General features: G+C 51.5%; 1 protein-coding gene across 1 annotated transcript in view; it reads left to right on the top strand.

Moving 5' to 3' along the window:
- The first annotated feature begins 4,945 nt into the window (after nucleotides 1-4,945).
- Nkain1 (sodium/potassium transporting ATPase interacting 1) overlaps nucleotides 4,946-22,768 on the top strand; it is a 46,189-nt gene continuing 28,366 nt past the window's right edge. The window contains exon 1 of the mRNA XM_052177516.1: nucleotides 4,946-5,065. Within this exon, the coding sequence (XP_052033476.1) occupies nucleotides 5,012-5,065 (54 nt within the window). The 5' untranslated portion in view covers nucleotides 4,946-5,011. The remainder of the gene's footprint in view (nucleotides 5,066-22,768) is intronic.

The raw sequence follows: 22,768 nt of genomic DNA on the forward strand, positions 1-22,768 counted from the left end.
ATAAAATCTAGGGCCTTCCTTGTACATGCCAGACAAGCGGTTTAGCCTCAGGAGTGTCTTTTACTTACATCAATCTTGTTATGTGACACAGGATCTTCCACTGTAGCCCAGGCTGGATTAGAAGTCACTATTTAGCACAGGCTAGACCCAGACTCCAGTCAATCCTCCTGCTTCAGTTTCTTCTACTTCAGTTTCTGGGACAACCAGTGTCACCAAGCATAGTTATTTAGTTTTGGAAGGGGTGAGGGTAGACTTTGTTTTGTTTTCTGGTTTTTTTTGTTTTTGTTCTATTTATTTATTCACTATTGTGTGTCCATTCGTATGTACATATATGGAGGTCAGAAAACAGTCAGTGGTCTCCTTCTATCTTGTGGATACCAAGGTTCAAACTCAGGCTTGAAGCCAGGTACCTTCACCTGCCAATCTAGCTGGCCAGCCTGCTTTTTGAGACATGTACTCCAGGATGATATTGAATTTCCGATCCTCCTGCCTCCACCTCCAGCTGCTGAACCCTGGCTTTGTTGGTACTAGGGACTAACCCAAGGCTTCACACATGCACTGAGTGAGCTAAACCCAGACTTTATTTAGGGTGACTTTTTGTTTTTGGGGTTTTTTGTTTGTTTGTTTTTTAGATTTTATGTATGAGTACACTGTTGCTCTCTTCAGACACACCAGAAGAGGGCATCAGATCTCATTACAGATGGTTGTGATCCACTGTGTGGTTGCTGGGAATTGAACTCAGGACCTCTGGAAGAGCAGTCAGTGCTCCTAACTGCTAAACTATCTCTCCTGCCCATTTAGGGTGTCTTGTTTGTTTGTTTTTGTTTTGGGGTTTTTTTTTGTTTTGTTTTGTTTTGGTTTTTGTTTTTTCGAGACAGGGCTTCTCTGTGTATCCTTGGCTGTCCTGGAACTCACTCTGTAGACCAGGCTGGCCTCGAACTCAAAAATCCACCTGCCTCTGCCTCCCAAGTGCTGGGATTACAGGGGTGCACCACCACGACCAGTTTAGGGTAGTTTTTAAGGCAAGATTTATGTAATCCAGACCAGCCCTGATCTTGCCTTTCCCTTGGAGAGCTAGGATTAGAGGGGTATATCAGGAGGCTGTGTCCAGGAACACCTTTTGATAATCACTGAGCCCTTTTCTGTCCTTCCAAGTTCGTGCTCAGGAGCTCTCCTAGGCCTGGAGCAGTCCCTGGATAGTTTAAGAAGAGGGAGGGTCACCGGGCAGTGGTGGTACATGCCTTTAATCCCAGCACTTGGGAGGCAGAGGCAGGTGGATTTCTGAGTTCGAGGCCAGCTTGGTCTACAGAGTGAGTTCCAGGACAGCCAGGGCTACACAGAGAAACCCTGTCTCAAAAAACCAAAAAAAAAAAAAAAAAAAAAGATTAGCAGGCTGGAACTTTTAGCCCTACCCACTGTTCTTCCCTGTGTTCTGAAGATGGGCATATCTGCAAACCCTTGAGGTAAGCTCCTTTGAGAGCTGCCAGGTTGATGAACAGTGAACATGCCAACTCCACAGAATCAGAACAACCCACACCTCACAGATCCCACCCTAGGCACGCTTTTTCATCTGGCCACTCATTGGTATCCTTTGTGATAGAGCCATTCTGCAAGGTTCTGCAGGCCAGTCTAGCTAATTATGGAACACAAGGAGGGGTTCGTAAGAGCCTCATGGACGGCCTGTCCATCAGCAGGACAAATGGTAGCCTAAGGCTTGGGACTGGCCTCTTGCAGGGGATGTCTGCTTATGCGACTGAATCCTTTGCCTGTAGGTGTCTGTGCTGAGTCCCAGGTAGTTCAAACCAGAAGTGAATTGAACCATCAGACACCCAGCTGGTTTGAAGAATTGGCTAGTGACAGAGAATGTCCCAGAAGCTATAATTAGTGAGCACGTTCAACCCTCCAGTGTGAGAGGAGGGGGAGTTCTCAGACTTACCACTCAGCCAGATCATGAAAAACTGTTCGTGGGCTGTCAGTTTCTCACCCCCAGAGGGTGAAAGCCACAGACCCTGCCTAGCCTCAGGTTAGGGTTTAGAGCAGAAGGGACTTCCCAGTACCCTCTTCCCATCCTGTCTGCCAGACCTCCCTCCAACCTGACCATGATTCCACCTTCCCACACAGGAAATGGGGCTCTGCTCTGAGTCATGGCTGTCTTTCCTTTGTGAGTTCTGCTTCAGCCCTTTCTAGACCTCTGTTAGTCATCCCTCATGATAAGGATTGGAAGCCCCACCTCCATGCGTGTCATCCCCCAGCGCCAGAAATGACTGCCTCTGCTTGTCCAGTTGTATTAGATCCTTCCAAGAACCTCAGGCTTCAGAATAGAAAGGTGGTCACGGGGACCCAGGGCTGGGAAGCAGCATGTGACTGGCTACTTTAGTGTCAACTTGACACAGGCTAGAGCCATTCGAGAGGGGGGGAACCCCAACTGAGAAAATGCCTTCATAAGACCAGGCAGCCTGTAGAATACCTTCTTAATTACTGACTGATATGGGAAGGCCCAGTCCATTCCTAGTAAGACCATCCCTGGGCTGATGATCCTGGGTTCTATAAGAAAGCAGGCTAAGCAAGCCATGGGGAGCAAGCCAGGAAGCAGCACCCCTCCATGGCCTCTGCATCAGCTCCTGCCTCCAGGTTCCCACCCTGTTTGAGTTCCTGTCCTGACTTCCTTCAGTGATGGACTATGGATCCAGAAGCATAAACTAATAAATATTTTCTTCCCCAACTTGCTTTCGGTCATTGTATTTTATTCTACAAATAGTAACCCTAATTAAGACACAGGATGTGCCGGGTGGTGGTGGTGCACTGCACACCTGTAATCCCAGCACTCTGGGAGGCAGAGGCAGGCAGATTTCTGAGTTGGAGGCCAGCCTGGTCTACAGAGTGCGTTCCAGGACAGGCAGGGCTATACAGAGAAACCTTGTCTCGAAAAAACCAAATCGAAAAAAACCAACCAAACAAACAAAGACACAGGATGTATAACAGGCCACCCCAGTCTGAGCACAGCCAAAGAGTCCTGCTGGGATCCAAGACATGGGGAGGCCAAGGTAAATCACCAAAGTGGAGTCCTCAGTGCTCACAGTCTACTTTGGAAAGCTAAGAAGGTTCTAGAATGAGCTATCATGAAGGTATAGAAGGCCGGAGTGAGCCAGAGAGGGGACCTCCCTGGGTGACCAAGGGTCAAGGGGTAAGGCCTCAGTTGAACCACTAAAGATGAACCAGGGTCCACTGCACTACACACGGGGATCCAGGGTAGAACAACTGTGGGACCCAGAGATGGCTTTTTGTAAAGACACTTGTCACAGAGTTTGAAGATCTGAGCTTGATCCTGGGACCTACATGGAGGAAGCTAACTCCTACTCGTGGTCCTCCGAGAGCCACAGGGTGCTCTAGCGTGGGTGCACCCAAACACAGACATACAATGTAAATAAACAAAAAAGAGCAAACCTAAAAGCAGAGAGGGCGGGAGGGAGTGGTAGTCGGGGATTCAGTGGGGCAGGATGGGGAGTAAGTGGCCTGGGACTGGGGGAGGGGGGGGTGTAGTTCCAGACTTTGAGTAAGGTGCTCAGGCCTTGGGTCTGTGGCATTTGGGACATTCAAGAGCCTGGCAGAGCTGGTCAGAGCCAAGCAGAACCCAGCCACTGAAAGGAAGGAGAAGGCTTGTGTCCAGGGCTTGGGTCCGTGGTGGCTGACTAAATGTTCATAAGAGTCCGAGCACACTGTCAACATGGAAGGGGGGACTGACCTGGGCTCACCTCAAAGCTCCAGGGGATCCCGTGGGGAGCCAGTCTACTTGGGCTGGATCGCACTGGATTGGCTCTTCTTTAGTTGGAAACAGGACTCTTTGGAGACTTTGCTAAAAGCTGGGGCCCAGTCCCCGCATAAAGTTATGCTCTGTGTATTGTTTTCGGGACTTCCTGGACAGACTCCAGGAAGCAGAGCTGGTGAAACTGGCTGGACACAACTGCCATTCCCTGACAGTGGCTAAGAATCCCCACTGTTATCCCAGTCGCTTGCTTCCTCTGATTCTAGTGTGGGGGAGGTGTTCTGAGCAATGGTTGACTCTGGGATTAACCTGGGAGGCCTTTTGTTTTGTCACTGTTGACAGTACTAGAGATCAAATCCAGGGCTTTTATGCCCACTTGTCTTGCGTGTTTTAAAACGCATTATCTGGGACTTGGGAGGCTGAAGCAGGAGGATCTCTGAGAAGCCAACCTGGAGGCCAGACTTGTCCAGTCCCTGAGCTATGAAGAGTCATGGGACTTCAAGCGCACTCTGGCTTCCAGAAACCCAAGATAGATCAGGAGAAAGAAAGAAGAAAATGTGGCCGGGAAACCAGGAGGGCTGGCGAGCTGGGCTGAGAACCCAAATAAAAGAAAGGGCAAAGTTGGAACTCCAGGGCTCTCCAGGCAGGGTGGCTCCAACTCCCTCAGCAGGCCAAGCTAAGGGCTACCGCTCTGTTTACAGGACTGCCTTCAGGGGACTTTTTTCCTACTTTGTTCCTGAGGCCTCCAGGGGAGTGGGTGGTCCAGAGAGGTAATGTGATCTGCCCAAGGTGACACAGCTAGGGAACTGAGGTCTGGACGCGACCCAGAGCTGCCAGCGCGCAGGACCCACACTCTTCCACTTCGCTCCACGCCCCTCCCCTCCCCCGCCCCCTCGCTCTTCCGCCCCTCCCTCGCCTCCCTCCAGGGTGGCGGCCGAGCCACGTGGTGGGCCGGGAAGCGGCGGCTGCGGAGCGCCCGGGCGGCTGCCCCAGCTGGGCAGTGCTGCACCGCGCCGCGCTCGGTGCCTGCGGGGGCCACTGCGCGCTGGCCGGCGCCGCGGGCGGGAGGTGTGCCGACGGCGGGCCGCAGACAAAGGAGGCGCGGCGGAGCCCGCGCGGACCGGGCGCACCATGCACTCGGGGTGCGGGCGGCCGGCCGCGGCTCTGGGGACCCGGCCCTAGTCGCCGGCCCCGCCGCCCCGGGGCGCCATCGGGACGACGCGGCCCCGCGCGGCGCGAGGAGGAGCCATGGGCAAGTGCAGCGGTCGCTGTACGCTGGTCGCCTTCTGCTGCCTGCAGCTGGTGAGCCGCGCGGAGCGGGGTGGGTCAGCGACGGTGCGTGGGCGCCACCCGGGGTGCGGGGTGGCCGGGAGGAGCCTGCCCCGCGCGGGCCGGCTTGTCCCTTTGTGTGCGCTTCTCGCCTCAGCCCCGCGCTCGCGCGCACGGTCCAACGCTCCCGGGCTGCACGCGTCCGTTCGCACTGTGTGCGTGGGCTCCGGATGGGGGCTGCGCCCCGGGACTGTGGCTCCCTTGGGGCTGGGGGTGTGTCCGAGGCTGGTCTGTGCACTCGGAGAGGTCCCTGTCCGTATGTTCCCCTCCAGATCGCTGGTTCCGTGGGTACCTCATCCCTCTGGGCTCCGCCCCTGTGAGCGTTTCTCACAAAGTCTCTTTCTGCTCCTGTGTACGTCTCTGGAATGTTTTTAGGTCTCTGGCCATTTCTGCTTCCTGTTTGGGTGGTGGGACCTCAGACTCTTTGAGACCCCTCAGCCGTCCTTTGTGCTGTTTTCCTGCCTCCCAGCACCCTCCTGACTGGGTGGCCTGGGATGGAGAGCTACCTCCTTGAGGAGGGTAACCAGGGATTGATGAATCGTGGGCCAGCCTGACCTGGTAGGCACCGGACCTACTCTGTGGCTTTAGTCTGGCCACCAAGTCCTCCAGCGTCCCATGAGCCATCTGTTCTATCGACAGCGGGTGGGGTGGGGTGGGGTCAGGTAAAGAGTTCCCTGGTCCCATTGGATGAGGACCCTTGAGTGTCCTGGGAAGGAAGAATTAGAGCGTCTGGGAGCTCTGTGCTGGCCCCCGTTTGTGGGGGAAATGAAGTCTTTGACTGGAGGGCAACAGAGTGAATCCGGAGGCTAAGAGTAACTGAGGTCCTGTATTGGGAGGGTGATAGAAGAGAGACAGGGGTCTCCTACCTCCCTGAAACTGTGGTCCAACAAGGCTTTGCTTCTTCTCAAAACAGTGTTGTGTAGCAACTGCTGATAGCATCAGGTCTGTGGAGGAGCCTGGGGCGCCTGGGCCTCATTCCTGTGGGTCCCGTGGTCTGGATCTGCCTTCTGGCCTGCACCTGCCGACTGCTCCTCCCGACAGGTGCAGTGGGTGGTGGGGAAGCTCTGAGTGGGGCGTGTAGGTGGCCTCTGTCCTCTCGCCTTTCCTTGAGTCGCCCGCCCCACGCCTGCTATCCAGAGCATTGTTCTCATGGGCCAGGCTAGAACCTCCTCTCCTCACGGTTGGTGTCCTGCCTGGTGATTTCCCCTTTACATGGCCACCTGTTCTGTCAGGCGTCATTTTCAAGGACAGTAGAGGGGTTTAATCACCACCAGGTAGGATGAAAACTCCTTTAAAAGGGCAGAGACAGCTCATTTTGTTCCTGCTAAATCCCCAGCAGCTGGACAGCGCTTGACACCTCATTAATATTTGTAAACTAAATGCAGAACCGGTTATTTGGCAGATCTGGGCTCCAGTAGAAATATTCTTCTTTATCTATTTTCAGGACCATAAAATGCTAAGAAATCTTCTAAGCTTTTTTTTTTTTAAGAGAATACCTTTTCTTTCATTAAAAAAAAAAAGATTTTTTTTTTTTTTAAATTTTGTGCATCCATGTCTACATGTGTGAGTGCAGGTGCCCACGGCATCCTGAAGAAGCCATCGGGCCCACTGCAGCTGGGGATACAGGTGGCGTGTGCTGAGACTCAAACCTTCCTAACTGCTGAGCCACCTCTCCAGCCCCAAGGATGTCTTCCTGTTTATGTTTGTTTGTTGTGTTTATTGTTTTTGTTTGTTTGAGACATGTTCTAATTCTTCTGCCCAGGCTGGTCTTGAACCTTCAGCCATCCCCCTGCCTCAGCCAACCCCCCTTCCCCCCCCAAGTGAGGCTGGAATTACAGGATATATCTAGCTTAAGTTTTAAACTGCATTGTTTGTTTTGTTTTGTTTCAAGACAGGGTCTCTTATTGTGTAGCCCTGGCTATCCTGAAATTCACTCTGTAGACCTGGCTGGCTTCGAACTCACAGACCTTTACCTGCCTCTGCCTCCCGAATGCTGGGATTAATCTTAAACTATTTTTTTTTTTTTATGTAAGAAAGAAGGGTATATGCTATGAAGTAAATAAGCGCTCAGAGTGGAGAGTGTTGAGTTTCCTCTCTGTGCCTGTGAGCAGTTTGTTCCTTGTTCACTCTCGAGTGCTGTTGAGTGCTGTTACTAATTCACTGGGTGCCAGCTACTCTTGGGAATGCTTTTCTGTGTGTTAACTCATTTAACCTTCATTTTGACCCAGTGATATAACTTACTCAGAGGGATCCAGGAACTGAGATTCAGACATGGGACCAGCCTCCTCTGTTGCCTTAACTATAGCCTAAGAAGCTCTGGCCTTGGTACACGGGGGCCATAGGGAGGTGCTCACCCAAAGGGAGGTGCTCACCCATAGGGAGGTGCTCACTCTTAGGGAGGTGCTCACCCATAGGGAGGTGCTCACCCAAAGGGAGGTGCTCACCCATAGGGAGGTGCTCACCCAAAGGGAGGTGCTCACCCATAGGGAGGTGCTCACCCAAAGGGAGGTGCTCACCCATAGGGAGGTGCTCACCCTTAGAGAGGTGCTCACCCATAAGGAGGTGCTCACCCATAGGGAGGTGCTCACCCATAGGGAGGTGCTCACCCTTAGAGAGGTGCTCACCCATAAGGAGGTGCTCACCCAAAGGGAGGTGCTCACCCATAGGGAGGTGCTCACCCATAGGGAGGTGCTCACCCATAGGGAGGTGCTCACCCATCTTGGGAAGCAGAAGTGGGACAGGGGATCTCCCGGCTCCAAGTGTTCCCAGCCAATCAACGGCAGCTCTTCCACCAGCACAGAGATAGGACCTGGGTGGGATTCCATGCCTTGCCTGGGTGACTTGGGCAGCTTGTGCGAGCTACATGAGACAATTTAGGAAGGGCTGGGGACTGGAGGGGGGAGTGAGACTTGAAAATTGGTCTCTTGGTTCTGTTGTTCTGTCTGAGCTGATGGCAGAGAGGGTCCTTCCAGCTGTCACTCACTAACCCCCTAGAGCCCCTGCTGCCTGGCAGCTTCCAGAATGTGCTCTTAGGATGGTGAATGTGCCAGCCTGAGGGGAGAAGGAGACTCAGCTTTCTTATCCAAAGGACGGAGGTATTAAAGAGGCCGTTAGATATTTTTCAGCTGAAAAGGTTAAGTGAAAGAATTGTTTCCCTTTCTTGACGGAGTTTAGGCATTGTGAGGAAGCGAGCCAGTTGCAAACCCTTCCATACTGGGCAAAAGGGTAGAAGACGGGGATGGAGCCTGAGAGGAAGCAGATCGGGACTGTGCCGTTGGGGTGGACAGTGCAGGGGGATAACTGAGGCTCTGGAGTTTGAACAGAGCCACCTGAGTTCCAGATCCCACTCTCGCCTAGTCACTTCCTGGCTGCTGCGTGATCTCAGATAAGGGTCCCCAACTCCCTCTCTTGTTTGTCATTGTTATTGCTTCTTATTTTAGTTTATTTAGTGTGTATGTGTGTGCAGATGCCACGGCATGGCACGCATGTGGGAGTCAAAGGAGCTGCTTCTCCCCTCCCCCTCGTGGGTCCCAGGGATCTAACTCAAGTGGCTAAAAGCTCCCTCAGGCCTTCAGCCATCCTGTTGGCCTGTGGTTGGGGTTTTTGTTTTTGTTTTTGACACAGGGTTACTCTGTATAGCCCTGGCCATCCTGGACCAGACTGGCCTCCAACTCAGGAGATGCCCCTGCCTCTGCCTCCAGAGTGCTGGGTTTACAGGTGTGCGCCACCACACCAATCTGCTACTTCCCTTTTCCAAAGCACAGCTTTGTTGTCTATTACAAATGATTCCTCTGTGCGTGTGTGTGTGTGTGTGTACGCCCACATGCACATGTGCATGCACACATGCATGTGCATGAGGATGTGTGCAGAAGAGTGCACATGTGTGTGAACTATGGAGAAGACCAGTTGTTAATTCAGTGCCCCTCAACCCCTCCCACATTTTCTACCTCATGGTGTCTCTCATTGACCCTAGATCTCACCTCATTGTTAACCTTGTGGGCCAGCCAGTCCCAGAAATCCCCTGTCCCTGCCTCACACACAGATACTTTTCTTTCTTGCCTGCTTGCTTTCTTGCTTGCTTGCTTTCTTTTAAGATTTATTTATTTATTTATTTATTTAATGTATATGAGCACACTGTAGCTGTCTTCAGACACCCCAGAAGAGGGCATCAGATCCCATTACAGATGGTTGTGAGCCATCATGTGATTGCTGGGAGTTGAACTCAGGACCTCTGGAAGAGCAGTCAGTGTTCTTAACCACGAGCCATCTCTCCAGCCCCAGATCTTTTTTTTTATGTGGGTGCTGAGGGTTAAAATCCGGTCCTTATGTTTTGTGGTTAACCAGCACTGTATGTTCCGAGCTGTCTCCTGGCCTCCTAGCTCCCTGATTCTTACGGTTATTATAGGGGCTGCTACATTGGAACACTTAACTCAATCATTGCTGAGGTCCTGTGCCTTTTGCAAGAAGTGGCAGGTACTGGGACTGTGAGCTGAGGGGCAGAAAGATTGGGTTCTAGCCCTGCTCTGACCTTGAAGTCTGTACGTCTGTGCATCTCCCTCCGCTGTGTGTCCTGTTTTGTTTACTATTTGCGTTTTCCCCTTCTGTGAGGTGAGAAGAACTTGAAGCCTGACTCCTGGGTTCCCAGCTCTGCCTGACAGGGATCCGAGAGGACATCTGGGCAGGTGTGAAGGTTTTGTAGTTCCCTTCTGTTCTCAGAACCTCCCAGGACCTTTGCTTTCCCGGGTTCTAATTACTGTAGCGCACTGACCTTATTAATACAGTTCACTCCGGGGTTCTCACTCATTTGCATATTTCCTCTCCCTACCCACCGCCTTCCCCGAGCTCCCACGGCCACTCTGTTCTTCCGGTAAGGGGATGAGCCGGGGACGGTCACCCCCGGGGACTCATCTTGGGTTTCTTCATCATCATCATGATGGTTCCCGTTTCAGGAGGCCTGTGCTAACCACTTCGTATGCATTACCTCATTTAAGCAAATGAGCTTACATATGTAAAGTGCTTGGCAGAGTGCCTGGTACATGTTAAACGATCAATAAACGCTAGCCATTTTCCTGCCTCTACCCTTCGCATTATCGTAATTCCGCGCCGCGGGACAGATGGTTTTATTATCCCCTTTTCCAGATAAGGAGATTGAGGTGTCCAGGGGTGAGGAGGTTTGCCCAGGGTCACTCAGCGAGTGACAGAACTTGAGTGCCAGCCCTCTTCTGCCTCTTGGAAAAAGCTCACGACGTTTACAGTTCCAGGGTTCGGTTTCCTCATCTCAAATGAGGTGTTCATGGTCTCCAGCGTAGCGCCCCCAGTATGCACTAGCAGCAGCTTCCGACTGTGGTGGTTCTTGTCCCAACCCTGTGTGACCTTGGACTGATGCATTCTCCAGGGGCTCCAGCTTCTAAGTCTCCTCCCCTCACCTCACAGAGTGGTAGAAAGGCTATTATTGCCAAGTGCCAGACACATAGTAGGTACTCAGGAAAATATTGGAATCATCCTTTCCCTGCCCCCTTCCAGAAAGCTATTTGCCTTCCAGAAGGTGCTGGGTGGGTGAGGGGGAAATAACTCGGCTTCCAGCTGAGCGGGAGTAATGGCGTGAAACGTGGTCCGGCTGATGGATGTCGTTATTAGCGGTAGTGATGGCAGGGATGGAGGGAGGTGGCTCTAGGGGCCTGTGCTCCTCCTCCGCAGCAGCTGTAAGCTCTCGCCTCCTTCTAAGGATCTGACTCTTTGCCTGAGACCTGAGGTCCTTGAGCTGGCTTTAGAGTTAGGAGTGTGAAATTGTGCGGGCCACTTCTGTTCTTTAGTCCCCTGCAGACAGAGTGAAGAAGCTGGGAGGTGTCCTCCCTTGAGCAGATGGACAAACTGAGGCCCTTCGCAGGGTGGGTAGGAGATTGGCTTCGTCAGCAGTGAATGGTGGGAGTCACCATCGGGCAAGTGTTGCTGCCACCCTCTCGCCTAGAACATAGTTAGAGCAGTACTCTACAGCGTGGCAGTCTGGGGACATGGTGACATGAAGTGTTGGCAGTATCCGGTTCAAACCTGGCTGAGGAAGTGCGCCCTACAGTCGTTGGATGCTATTTGGACGGGAAACTTGGCTCCATATCTGTCTAGATCAAAGGTTTCACTGATCAAGGTCATTCCTATAAATGATCCACGTTTATCCAAGTTTGTCATAGTCCTCGACACCTCTCTTTCCCTTTTTTTCAGTGGTAGTTGTGAGGGGGGGGGGTTGTGACTATGTATCCCTGGGTGTCCTGCACTAGCTCTGTGGAGCTGGCTGGCCTCGAGCTCACAGAGTGCTGGGATTAAAGGTGCATGCCACTGCTCCGGTTCCTCCCTCTTACCTTTTTTTTTTTTTTTTTTTGGATTTGTTTTTTTTCCGAGACAGGGTTTCTCTGCGTAGCCCTGGCTGTCCTGGAACTCACTCTGTAGACCAGGCTGGCTTTGAACTCAGAAATCCGCCTGCCTCTGCCTCCCAGAGTGCTAGGATTACCACCGCCCAGCTTCCTCCCTCTTACTTTTTAAAAGATTTTATTTTTAATTGTGTGTGTGAGTGAGTGCAGGTTGCTCACAGGTGTCAGTTCTGCTTGCAGCTGGAGCTACAAGATGTTGGGAGACACCACATGTGGGTGCTGGGAATCTAATTCAGGTCCTCTGGGAGAATAGCAAGTGTTCTTAACCACGGAAGGTCTCTCCAGCTCCCTTCCTCTGCCTTCCCCTCCCCCTCCCATTCCACTGCCTCCTCTTTCTGTGGTTTTTGTGGGGTTTGTTGTTGTTTTGGTTTGGTTTGGTTTTTTGATTTTTCCAAGACAGGATTTCTCCTGTGTAGCTTTGGCTGTCTAGGAATTCACTCAGTAGACCAGGCTAGCCCCAAACTCACAGAAATTCTCCTGCCTCTGCCTCCCGAGTGCTAGGGTGGTTTTTGTTGGTTTTAAGACAGAATCTCATGCATCCCAGGCTGGCCTCATGCCCCTGATCCTCTCCTTTCCCTGTCCCAAATGTTGGTGTTACAGGCACACACCATGCCCCAAGAGTTGATTTTGTGACGTGGAATATACGGGACTTGGTGGGGAATAATCCTGTCTTTCCATGTGGTGTTTGCCCTGAGCCTGGCATTGTGTTAGATATCTGGTTCATTCACGACTACATAAATAGTAGATACGTGACAGAACATGCCTAAAAACAGGCATGCTCCTATCTGGGACAGGAGGATTGTTGAGAGTTTTAAACCAGTCTGCTCCATATTGTGAATTCCAGGCCAGCCTGGGCTATAGAGTCTTATCCTGTCTTAAAATAAACAAATACACACCACACATACAAGAGCCAGGTGTGTTGACACCTGCCTTTAATGTCAGCACTTGGGAGGCAGAAGCAAGAAGATCTCTTGAGTTTAAGGCTGCCCAGGTCTACATGGTGAGTTCCAGGACAGCCAGGGCTAACTAATGAGACCCTGTGTCAGCACAAAGAAAAGCTGGGCTTAGTGGTACACGTCTCTAATCTCTGCATTCTGGGAGACAGAGGCGGTAGGATCTCTGTGAGTCTGTAGCATAGTCAGCCTGGTCTACCGAGTGAGTTCCGGGCCTCCATGGTGAGACCCTCTTTCAAAGCAGAAATGAAACAACTACAGAATAAGAGGCCAATAAGATTTCTCAGCTGGTAAAAGACCCCCAGTACCCACATAAAGGTGCAGAGAGAGAGATAACTCCACAAAGTTGTCCTGACTGTCATTTGTCCTCCATGGCACGTATGTCTGTCCCATCACGTGTGGGCATGAGTGTAAATACACACACACACACACACACACACACACACACATAATTATTACTTTTGTATGTATTGGTATCTTGCCTGCCTGTGTGTATGTCTGTAAACCATGTGTGTGCTTGGTACTCACAGAAGCCAGAAGAAGGCTTCAGGTTCCCTGGAACTGGAGTTAAAGGTAGTTGTGAGCCACCACGTGGGCCCTGGGAGTCAAATCCACATCCTCTGGAAAAGCAACCAGTGCTCTTCACCACTGAGACATTTCTCTACCTCCTACAATAATGATAGTTCTTTTTTAAAAAAAAAGATTTATTTTTTTATTTCATGTATATAAGTACACTGTAACTGTCTTCAGACACACCAGAAGAGAGCATCAGATCCCGTTACAGGTAGTTGTGAGCCACCATATGGTTGCTGGGAATTGAACTCAGGACCTCTGGAAGAGCAGTCGGTGCTCATAACCACTGAGCCATCTCTCCAGCCCAATAATAGTATTTCTTTTTCCTTTTTTTTTAAAAATTTCTTCCTTTTTTTTTAAAGATTTATTTATTACTATATGTAAGTACACTGTAGCTGTTTTCAGACATACCAGAAGAGAGCATCAGATCTTATGGCGGATGGTTGTGAGCCACCATGTGGTTGCTGGGATCTGAACTTAGGACCTTTGGAAGAGCAGTCAGTGCTCTTAACCGCTGAGCCATCTCTCCAGCCCAATGGTATCTCTTACAAGGGGCCAGTGGAATGGGTTAGCTGGGAAAGGTATGTGCTGCCAAGCCTCCTGTCCTTCATGCTTGAAGCCTTAGGTTCAGTCCCAGCACCATATAAACTGAATGTGGTAGCCCTTGCACACTTCAGGAAGTTAAGTAGATGGATTAGAATCCTAGGTTATCCTTGATTGTGTCTGAGGCCAGCCTGGGCTGTATGAGACCCTATTAAAAAGGAGGAGGAAGAGGAGGTCCCAAGCCATGGCGTATCCATCAATGAGCGCTTTCCTTCTACCTGACTTCCCCCTGCCCTGACCTGGAGATCCACGGGTGTTATTCAGAGACTGATAGAGAACATTGCGCCTCCGTACACACCTGCTCTCTGGGGACACTCACTCCCACCAGCAGGGTGGGAGACTGAACACAGACAGAGGTTCAGTATGAGTTGTTAGCCAGGGGCTTAGAAGCCCTGGTCCTGCGTCTCAGAAAAGCTGGTGGATGTAAGGGGTACAGGTGTGGATTCGGGGAACACTGGCTTGAGATGAGTTCCAGTCCTGCCTTTTTGTAGCGAAGGGCAAGACTATCTCTGAGCTTCCTCCTGTACTGTTCTAAACTGAGGTAATCTTAACTTGCTTCTGTGTCATAAAGAAGCTCCTTTGAGCAAAGACAACCAGAGGCAAAAAGGTTCTGCTAATCTGATAGATGCCGGGGGGGGGGGGGGGGGGGGGCGGAAAAGCCTGTGCCCTTCCTTGATGGCGGAGGAGCAGCATGGAGCAATGGTTCTGTTTGAGCATGTGGATTTGCTGTTCCTTGATGTGTCTTAGGGCTTTAATAAGAGTGTAAACCGAGGTGGGGCTGGCTCATGGAGTGCACCCTCAGCTGTGACCTGGAGTCTCAGTCTATGAGACGGGAAATTGGAAGAGGGTATTGGACTCCATAAGTATTTGGAGACTCAACAGAAGCCCAGCTGGGATGGATGACTGTGGGTTCAAGGGCAACCTGGGCTACTGACTGTGGGTTCAAAGGTAACCTGGACTACATAGATTCTACTTCAACCTCACCCTGTGCCCTTCCCAAAAGAAGCCATCTGGGTTGGTGCCGGTAATCAGTTGGTGAGTAACTTGTCTACAGCGGTGATTGAGAATTTGTGTGCACTGGCCGGGCGGTGGTGGCGCACGCCTGTAATCCCAGCACTCTGGGAGGCAGAGGCAGGCAGATTTCTGAGTTCAAGGCCAGCCTGGTCTACAGAGTGAGCTCCAGGACAGCCAGGGCTATACAGAGAAACCCTGTCTCGAAAAAAACCAAATCCAAAAACAAAGCAAAACAAAAAAACCCCGAGAATTTGTGTGCAGGATGGGTAACTTCCTGGAGGATGGATGAATGGATGGATGGATAGATAGATAGATAGATAGATACTTTGTTGTTGTTGTTGTTGTTGTTTTGTTTTTCCAAGACAAGGTTTCTCTATGTATTCCTGGCTGTCCTGGAACTTACTCTGTATACCAGGCTAGTTTCAAGTGTAAAGATCCACCTGCCTCTGACTCCCGAATGCTGGGATTAAAGTTGTACACCACCATCACCCAGCCTGATATATATTTTAAATATATTGGATATTGGATATATAATAAATCTAAAGATGACCCAGATTTCTGGAACCACCAGATGTCTTGAGAGGACAGTACCAAGGAGCATAAAATTCTGTGACAAATAGTGAGAAGTGCATTAGGTCCCTCTGCCCTGAACCTGTTTCTTCCCTCACTTTGGGGGATGGTGGCACTCTGGACTCTGGAATCAGGAATCTGAAATGTGGACATTTTACCCCTTGCCTGAGAAAAGGGAGCCTGAGTTTCTCTAAGTCAGGTTAGCTCCTAAGTCTCCTTTGCTTTGGGGAGGGGGACAGTTTCTGCAGCCCCAGCCTGAACCAGAGATGTGGGTTTTCAATTACACAATTAAATGCACAATTAGGCATAATTACCAGTGCTCGGAGCCCGAGACTGCTCATAACAGGCGTGTAATCTACTGCAGCCTCTGTTTATACTACGCAGTGCGCTCCCTAATGATGCTGAGATGCCTTCACACTGCACCGTTGCCATGGAGACAAGCCTGCCGCCACCTTGCAAAGCTGACAAATGGTAGTGTGGTCCCAGACCCCTGGATGGTTTCCACGACCTCTGCAGCCACCTTGGAAGCAGAAGGGCTAGCTAGGCAGGTCAGGATGGGATAGGTCTACCCTTCCTGTCTCCCAACACTCCTCCCTGAACAAGCCAACATTGGCTCCCCCGGGAGATCCTGAGTGACCCTGAGCCCCTCGAGTCCTCCAGCCATGAGCGGGATGATCCAATCCTGTGCAAATCTGTTCCGGCATCTTTGAGTCATGGAGAGGCCAAGGACTGGGCACTCCTTCTGTCCTGGGCTTTCGGATGATCTGGCCCTGTGAACTTAGACAACCCCTACTCCTCTCAGGCTCTGTTTCCCCACGTATGAAATGAACCACACGGTCTCTCCATAGAAGTTTACCAGGCATCCGGGACACACCATGAGCTGTAACTGCGCTAACTGCTCTAGCCCGGGGGCCTACCCATGCATGATGGACAGCTGGCATCCGAGGACTCCTGCAGCCACACCAGGCACAGCAGGGCTGCGACCCAAGCCCAAGGCTTTGGGCTTCACCAGGGCCATGTCGACATGGCAGCTTAACCTTTGCCCAGAGCAGGACTCTGAGAATGGACAGAAGCAGGGGCTGGAGAGATGGCTCAGCGGTTAAGAGCACCGACTGCTCTTCTGAAGGTCCTGAGTTCAAATCCCAGCAACCACATGGTGGCTCATAACCATCCGTAATGAGATCTGACACCCTCTTCTGGTGCATCTGAAGACAGCTACAGTGTACTTACATATAATAATAAATAAATCTTTAAGCTGGAGTGAGCGGGGCCGGAGTGAGTGGGGCTGACTGGAGCAAGCAGAGGTCCCGAATTCAAATTCCCAGCAACCACATGATGGCTCACAACCATCAGTATAGCTACAGTGTACTCATATACATTAAATTAATTAATTGATTAAAGAATGGACAGAAGCACAGAGCTGTGTCTAACTGGTGCCCAAAGCCAGAATTTCACACTGTGGTTTCTTAAACAAAAACAAAGACATGAGTTACCTGTGTGTGCCACGTGCATGCGGTGTCTGCAGAGGCCAGAAGAGGAGTCAGATCCCCTGGATCCCCAATTACAGTTGTGAGCCACCATGTGGGTGCTGGGAATGGACCAAGTCCTCTGGAAGAGCAGCCTGTGCTCTTAACCTCTGAGTCATCTCTCCAGCCCCTTACACTGCGGCTCTTAGCAGAAGTGAAGATGGGTTTAAATGATTTCCTTTCGTAAGTGTGTGCTGAGGGTCCCCCACCATCCCCTCCTGGCCTGGCCCTGCTGCCCGTGAGGGGAGGTGGCTCTGGTCCGTCAGACCCAGCACTGTGCCGTGACCCTGAAAAAAAAAAAAAACTGGATCTAGTTATCTGGATCTAATGACCCTGCCTCGGTCATTAGACGCAGAGCCTCTTTGTTTCTGTTGAAATGGAGTCTCTCGGAGTCTGACTAACCTGGAGGTTGGTAGCCAAGCGTGACTTTGAACTCCTGACCCGCCTGCTCCCACCTTCTGAGTGCTGGGGTTACAGGTGTCCACACCTGGCTCTCCTTTTGGGTTTTGTCTCTTTTCCTATCATTGAAAACATTATTTATTTGTTACTGCATGTGTGTGTGTGACATGTGGTACACACATCCCACAGTGCTCGCATGGAGGTCAGAGGACAACTCCATGGAACTGGTTTCTTCATTTTTCCACTTCTATGTGGGTTCAAACTCAGGTCACCAGACTTTTCATTGCAAGCACCTTGTCTCTCTATGCCATTTCATTTCACTGGCCCAGGACGTGTGTGTGTGTGTGTGTGTGTGTGTGTGTGTGTGTGTGTGTGTGTGTGTTAGCTTGCCTGAGTATATGGGGCATCACATGCATGCAGGACCCAGAGGAAGCCAGGAGAAAGTATTTAATCCCCTGGAACTGGAGTTACAGGTGGTTGTGAGCCAACCCAGGTCAAGCGCTCTGGTAAAGAGCCTCCTCCCCACTCACAATATTACCTGTGAGCACCTACTGTGTGCTAACTCCTAGGAACACAGATGGGTTAGACAAAGTAGGTCACATAATTCCTGGTGTTGCTCAGAGTGCCTTGAGTCTTTGTAACTTGGATGAGGTGTTCTGTTCTGGTTTTGTTTTGTTTTTTTTTCTTTCTTTCGTGCTGACCGTTGAAGTAGACCCTGGCTCTACCTGAGAGCCACACTCCCAGCCCTACCCCTTAGCGACCTGGTCAATAAAGCAGACAGCAGTTGTTGCTTGCCTAGTGCTGGTGGTGTTGGCAATCCTAACTGGTGCTGGGTGCCAGAATGAGGGTTATCTGCTCTGGAACCTTCTCCACACACCTTGTCATTCCCACTTAGTAGATGGAGCAGCATGAGACCCAGAGGCCTACGCACCCTGTCCAGGGCTCACAGCCCCTCAGGGGCAGAGCAGACATCCAGCAACCTTGTATCTCACTCCACCCAGGTGCCATTTCTCTGGAGCACCCTGCCAGACTCCCCCAGAGAATGCAGCACTTGGTTGGAAGGTCAGTTGCCCACCTGGCAAAGCTTAGGACTGTTCTAAATTTATAACTCCCCATTTGACACTTGGAAAACTGAGTTTCTTCCTTCCTTCCTTCCTTTCTTCCTTCCTTCCTTCCTTCCTTCCTTCCTTCCTTCCTTCCTTCCTTCCTTCCTTCCTTCCTTCCTTCCTTTCCCTCTCTCTCTTTCTCTCTTCCTTTCTTCCTTCCTTTCTCTCTCTCTCTCTCTCTCTCTCTCTCTCTCTCTCTCTCTCTCTCTCTTTCTTTCTCTCTTTCTTTTCCTACTTATTTTGGAGTGGCTATAAACTCCACCCTGGTGCTAAGCAGAAAAACCAAAGCCTAGAGATGATTTGTGGTCTGCGGTCTGCCCAAGACTACCTTGTAAGTTAGGGGTAGCACTGAAACTGGGACTGGAAGCAACTTCGGGATACTTGTCCGCCTAAGCCCTTCCGGTTTGTTGTAAGGTGAGAAGGATCTGTTGTTTGAAATGAAATGACCTTGAACTCCAGATCCTCCAGCCTCAGCCTCCAGAGTGCTGGGGTTGCTGGTACAGCCACCAGTCTGTTACAGAGTAAGAAAGTCTGTCAGCGGGGTCTATGTGCGTGTTTGTACACACGCCAAGCTGCACAGGACTGCGGACCGAAGCATTTGTGGGGCAGTTTCTGGCACGGAGAGATTTGTGGATCAATAAACATCCTTTTTTGCTTCCTCCTTCTTCATTTATTCATGAACTCTGAACTCCCTGGCTCCCAAGAAACTGCCTGGAAGAAAGCAATTAGAACGTAATTAGAGCCACTCCTCTCGCCAGCGGGGCGGGGCCGCCCTGGGAGTTCCCTGTTGCCCCAGCTTCTGCAGCCTGTGCACACACAGCTTCTGCTCACCCACAGAGGCGGGGACACCCTCAGCAGGGACAAGGACCGCTCTCAGAGGCTCAGAAGTACTCAAGTGCTGCTCTGGGCTCGGGAGGAGGGCTCTCCGCATTGCCACGCATCTCCTCTGAGGAGTCTCCCAACAGTCTGTGTGCTGAGCTCTTGGGCTCACCCTATCAGGGGTCCCCAGTCATACATTGCAAGAAAGCTAAACAGCCCCATGGCTCCTGCTTTCCCGCAAGCCCGCTTAGCACGCCGTAGCGGGTGAGGACTGCCAGGACGGCAGAAGGTTATAAATCACCCGGAGGGAGCCATTTACCAGCCAAGGCTCCATTCACTGCCAGATGATTAATATTAATAATAAGCCGGGTGTGATGGTGTATGCCTATGATCCCAGATCTCTGGGGACCGGGGCAGGAGGATGGAGAGGTTGAGACCAGTCTAAGCCATATAGTAAGACCTTGTCTCAAAAACCAACAGAGGTAGCACTTGGGAAGTCGAAGCAGGAAGTCCACAAGGCAAATGCCAGCCTCAGCTAAGTAGAAAGTGTAAGGCTATCCTGGGCTACACAAGACCTCATCTCTAAAGCACACAGATAGTGTCTCACTACTGACTGATGGCTGGCCTGGAACTTGTTATGAACTAGGTGGCTTCAAACTCCCACAGATCTGCCTGTCTCTGCCACCCCAGTGCTGGAACTAAAGACACTGTGCACCATGATCAGCTTATGAGACATTTCGGCTTAGAGGACATTTCACCTGCTCGTCACCTACACACGGTGACCCACTAGCGAGAAGCCACCAGGATTCCATGCGCCTACTCTGTGAGGAATAGGAGGACAAAGGCAGAACTGGCTGGCAGGACGCCTCCCTCCAGCTTCGTTTTCTCAGTTTTCTGGTAACCTTGGGTGATAGCACCATTGTGTAGACATTGACTGTGATTTACAGATGTGAGGCTCAGGTGTGATGACATGACAAAATCTGACCGAGGTTGGGCCCGCATCATCCCGAGCTTCCTTGCTGAGAGCCTTGAACAGGTTTAATGTGCCTTTCCTTGGGACTGGTACATCCCTGTCCCACTTCCAGAGCCCCGTGCATCACTTCTGGCTTGGGTCGCCATCCCCAGACTGGCCACTGCCCCGACCCCAGCATTCTCAGCAAAGAAAAGCCAAGACCTAGAGGATGAGAGGCCCTGGCCTCTTGAGGGAAAGTCACCATGGCTACCAAGGTTGTAGCCATCGAGATAGCTCCCTTAGCCCACAGTCGGAGAGCAAGCGGTTGTTGCTTCCTGGTGGGGAGAGAAAGGAGTCACCTGGGACCTAGACGGACAAAGCCGGGGTGATGAACTGCATGTACTCAGGGGCTGGTAGTTAGTGGATTTCCTTTGCAAACAGAGGGCTATGTTGGGGGACCTGGAGACAACTAGTCTTACTTCTTCCCTTTCCCTTACCTACCTTAGGGGAAATTGCCATGACAACCGGCTTCCCATCACTGGCCTCCCTGTGAGACCCTGCCCCTTTTCTCTGAGTGACAGGTAGTCACCCTGGCAACAGGCCTTATGTCCAGCAGGGACTGTGACTTGCCATGACTTGCCTCTCTTTCAAGTAGAAAAACTACATTGTGCAGCTGGCTGTGGTCCCAGCCAACTAGAAGTGGGTCCTCTACAGTTTACCTGCACCTCACTGTCAACCCCAGATCCAGCTGATGCGTCTTCAACAGCTGCCAGGGGATCTTAATGGGATACCTACCATGTTGGTCCTGTCCCCTTCTGCCATGGCCCTTACAGCCTTCCTGCCTTCCAGCGAAGCCTGAAGCTACCTTCTCAAGCCTGAGTAGCGTCAGGATTGGCCAGAGATCTCGCAGATTTCTGAGAGGTGGGGTGGTGGTATATGTCTGTAATCCCAGCATCTGGAGACAGGGCAGGACAGTCTCCAGAAGGCTAGCCTGGGCTACATAGAGTTCCAGGCTAGCCAGGGCTACATAGTGAGATCTTGTCTCAAAGAATCAAAAGAAAGTATTTCTAGACCCCACCCCTGGTTTAGTGGGTCTGGAGTGGGACCCTTCCATTTGTGCTTCTAATAATTTCCCAGGTGGCAATGCTGGCGCTGGTGGTCCGGGTACCAAACAGAATCAGCAGTCTAGAGTGTGGTCCACTGAGCTTTCTTTCAGTCCATCTACTTATGCTGGGGTGTGTTTGTGTGTCCGCACACGTGTGTGCTTGCCATGGCTTTGCCCATGGAGGCCAGAGGACAACTTAAGGTGGTTGCTTCTTCAAGCACGTGGGTCTCGGGGATCTAACTCGGGCTGTCAGTCATTCCATCCCAGCAGCAGCATGTGTCATGTCACACTAAGCCATCTCACCGGCCCTCGACTCGAGTCTCCACTTCCCGCCATATCCCAGTCCCCAGGTTCAGCCATGTTCATCTCACCACCAGGTCGTCCGTCGCCTTTGGGGTTGCTCTCTCGCTCGCTCGCTCGCTCGCTGTCTCCTCCGCCGCTAGGCCAACCGATCCAGATCCATCTCTTTCTCCTTGACGCCCTGTTCCTGCCTCTTCCCCAGGTTTAACTGGGATCCTTTCCCAGAGCCTTGGCACTGAGTGTAACCCGCTGAATGCCTTTGACGATGACAGGGTACTTGAGTGAAGGGCTTCATGGATCATTTGGCTGGTGACACACTGGCTGGTGACACACTGGCTGGTGACACTCTGTGCCAGGTGCTGGGCTTCAAAGGTGCCAGTGGTAATGTGGAGATACTATGAGTGCTGGACCAGAGGATGCAGGATGGGGAATGTAGCTTAGGTAGGAAGGCGCTTGCTAGGCAGGCGGCAAGTTCTGAGCAAACTTAACCTAGCATCGGTGGTGATTCTAGCCCTCAAGAGGGGAAGGCAAGAGTAGCTCAGCGTCATCCACAGCGAGTTCAAAGCCAGCCTGGCCTTTGTGAGACTCTCTCGAGAAACAAAACAAAGGGTAGGCAAGATGGCTCAGGGGGTAAAGATACTTACGAGGAATTCTTGCCTCTACTACCACCACCACACCCTGTGCCCCCCACCCCCATAGTTAGGTCCCTGGAACCCAATTAAAGGTGTGGTGAGAGAGCTGATTTTACAACACTGTCCCCTGACTTCCACATGTGTGCCATGTCACACACACAGGTGCACTTGTACAATTTTGAAGGGAAAAGAAATGGGAATGAAGGTCCACAGGGCTTCTTAGAGGCCCCGGAAGGTCAACGTGGAACTGAGAAGTCTGTATGCAAGGAGAGCACAGGCCTTTTCAGGACGCTGTCTTCACTCCTTGTTCCAACCAAGGAGCAAGCTAGACCAAACAGAGCAGTTCTCTGGGCCATACCTGTTCTGGGGGTGGAGCTGGGACTTGAACCTGGTATTCCTGATGCTGGGTCCCAAGCTCTTTAAACTCTGCACTGCCCCCATGTAACCAGAGACTCTCTGCTGAGTGTCTCCAGTCATCTGCTCATGGAAGACACCACAGTCCTCACAGGGGACCTGGCCATTACTAGGGGACCTCCACTGCCCATGCCCCTGGCAGTTAGAGCAGAGCCTACTCACTCCACAGCAGAGCCCAGTAGAAGCAGGCCAGCTGCTAGGGGGATAGGGCAAGTCCAGCTGTTACTGATAGTGGCCCTGTATATGAGGCTTTTCCCAGAAATGGCAAGACTGCCTGAGACTTCCTTT

This window comes from Apodemus sylvaticus, chromosome 3 (assembly GCF_947179515.1).
Source record: "Apodemus sylvaticus chromosome 3, mApoSyl1.1, whole genome shotgun sequence".
Lineage (NCBI taxonomy): Eukaryota > Metazoa > Chordata > Mammalia > Rodentia > Muridae > Apodemus > Apodemus sylvaticus.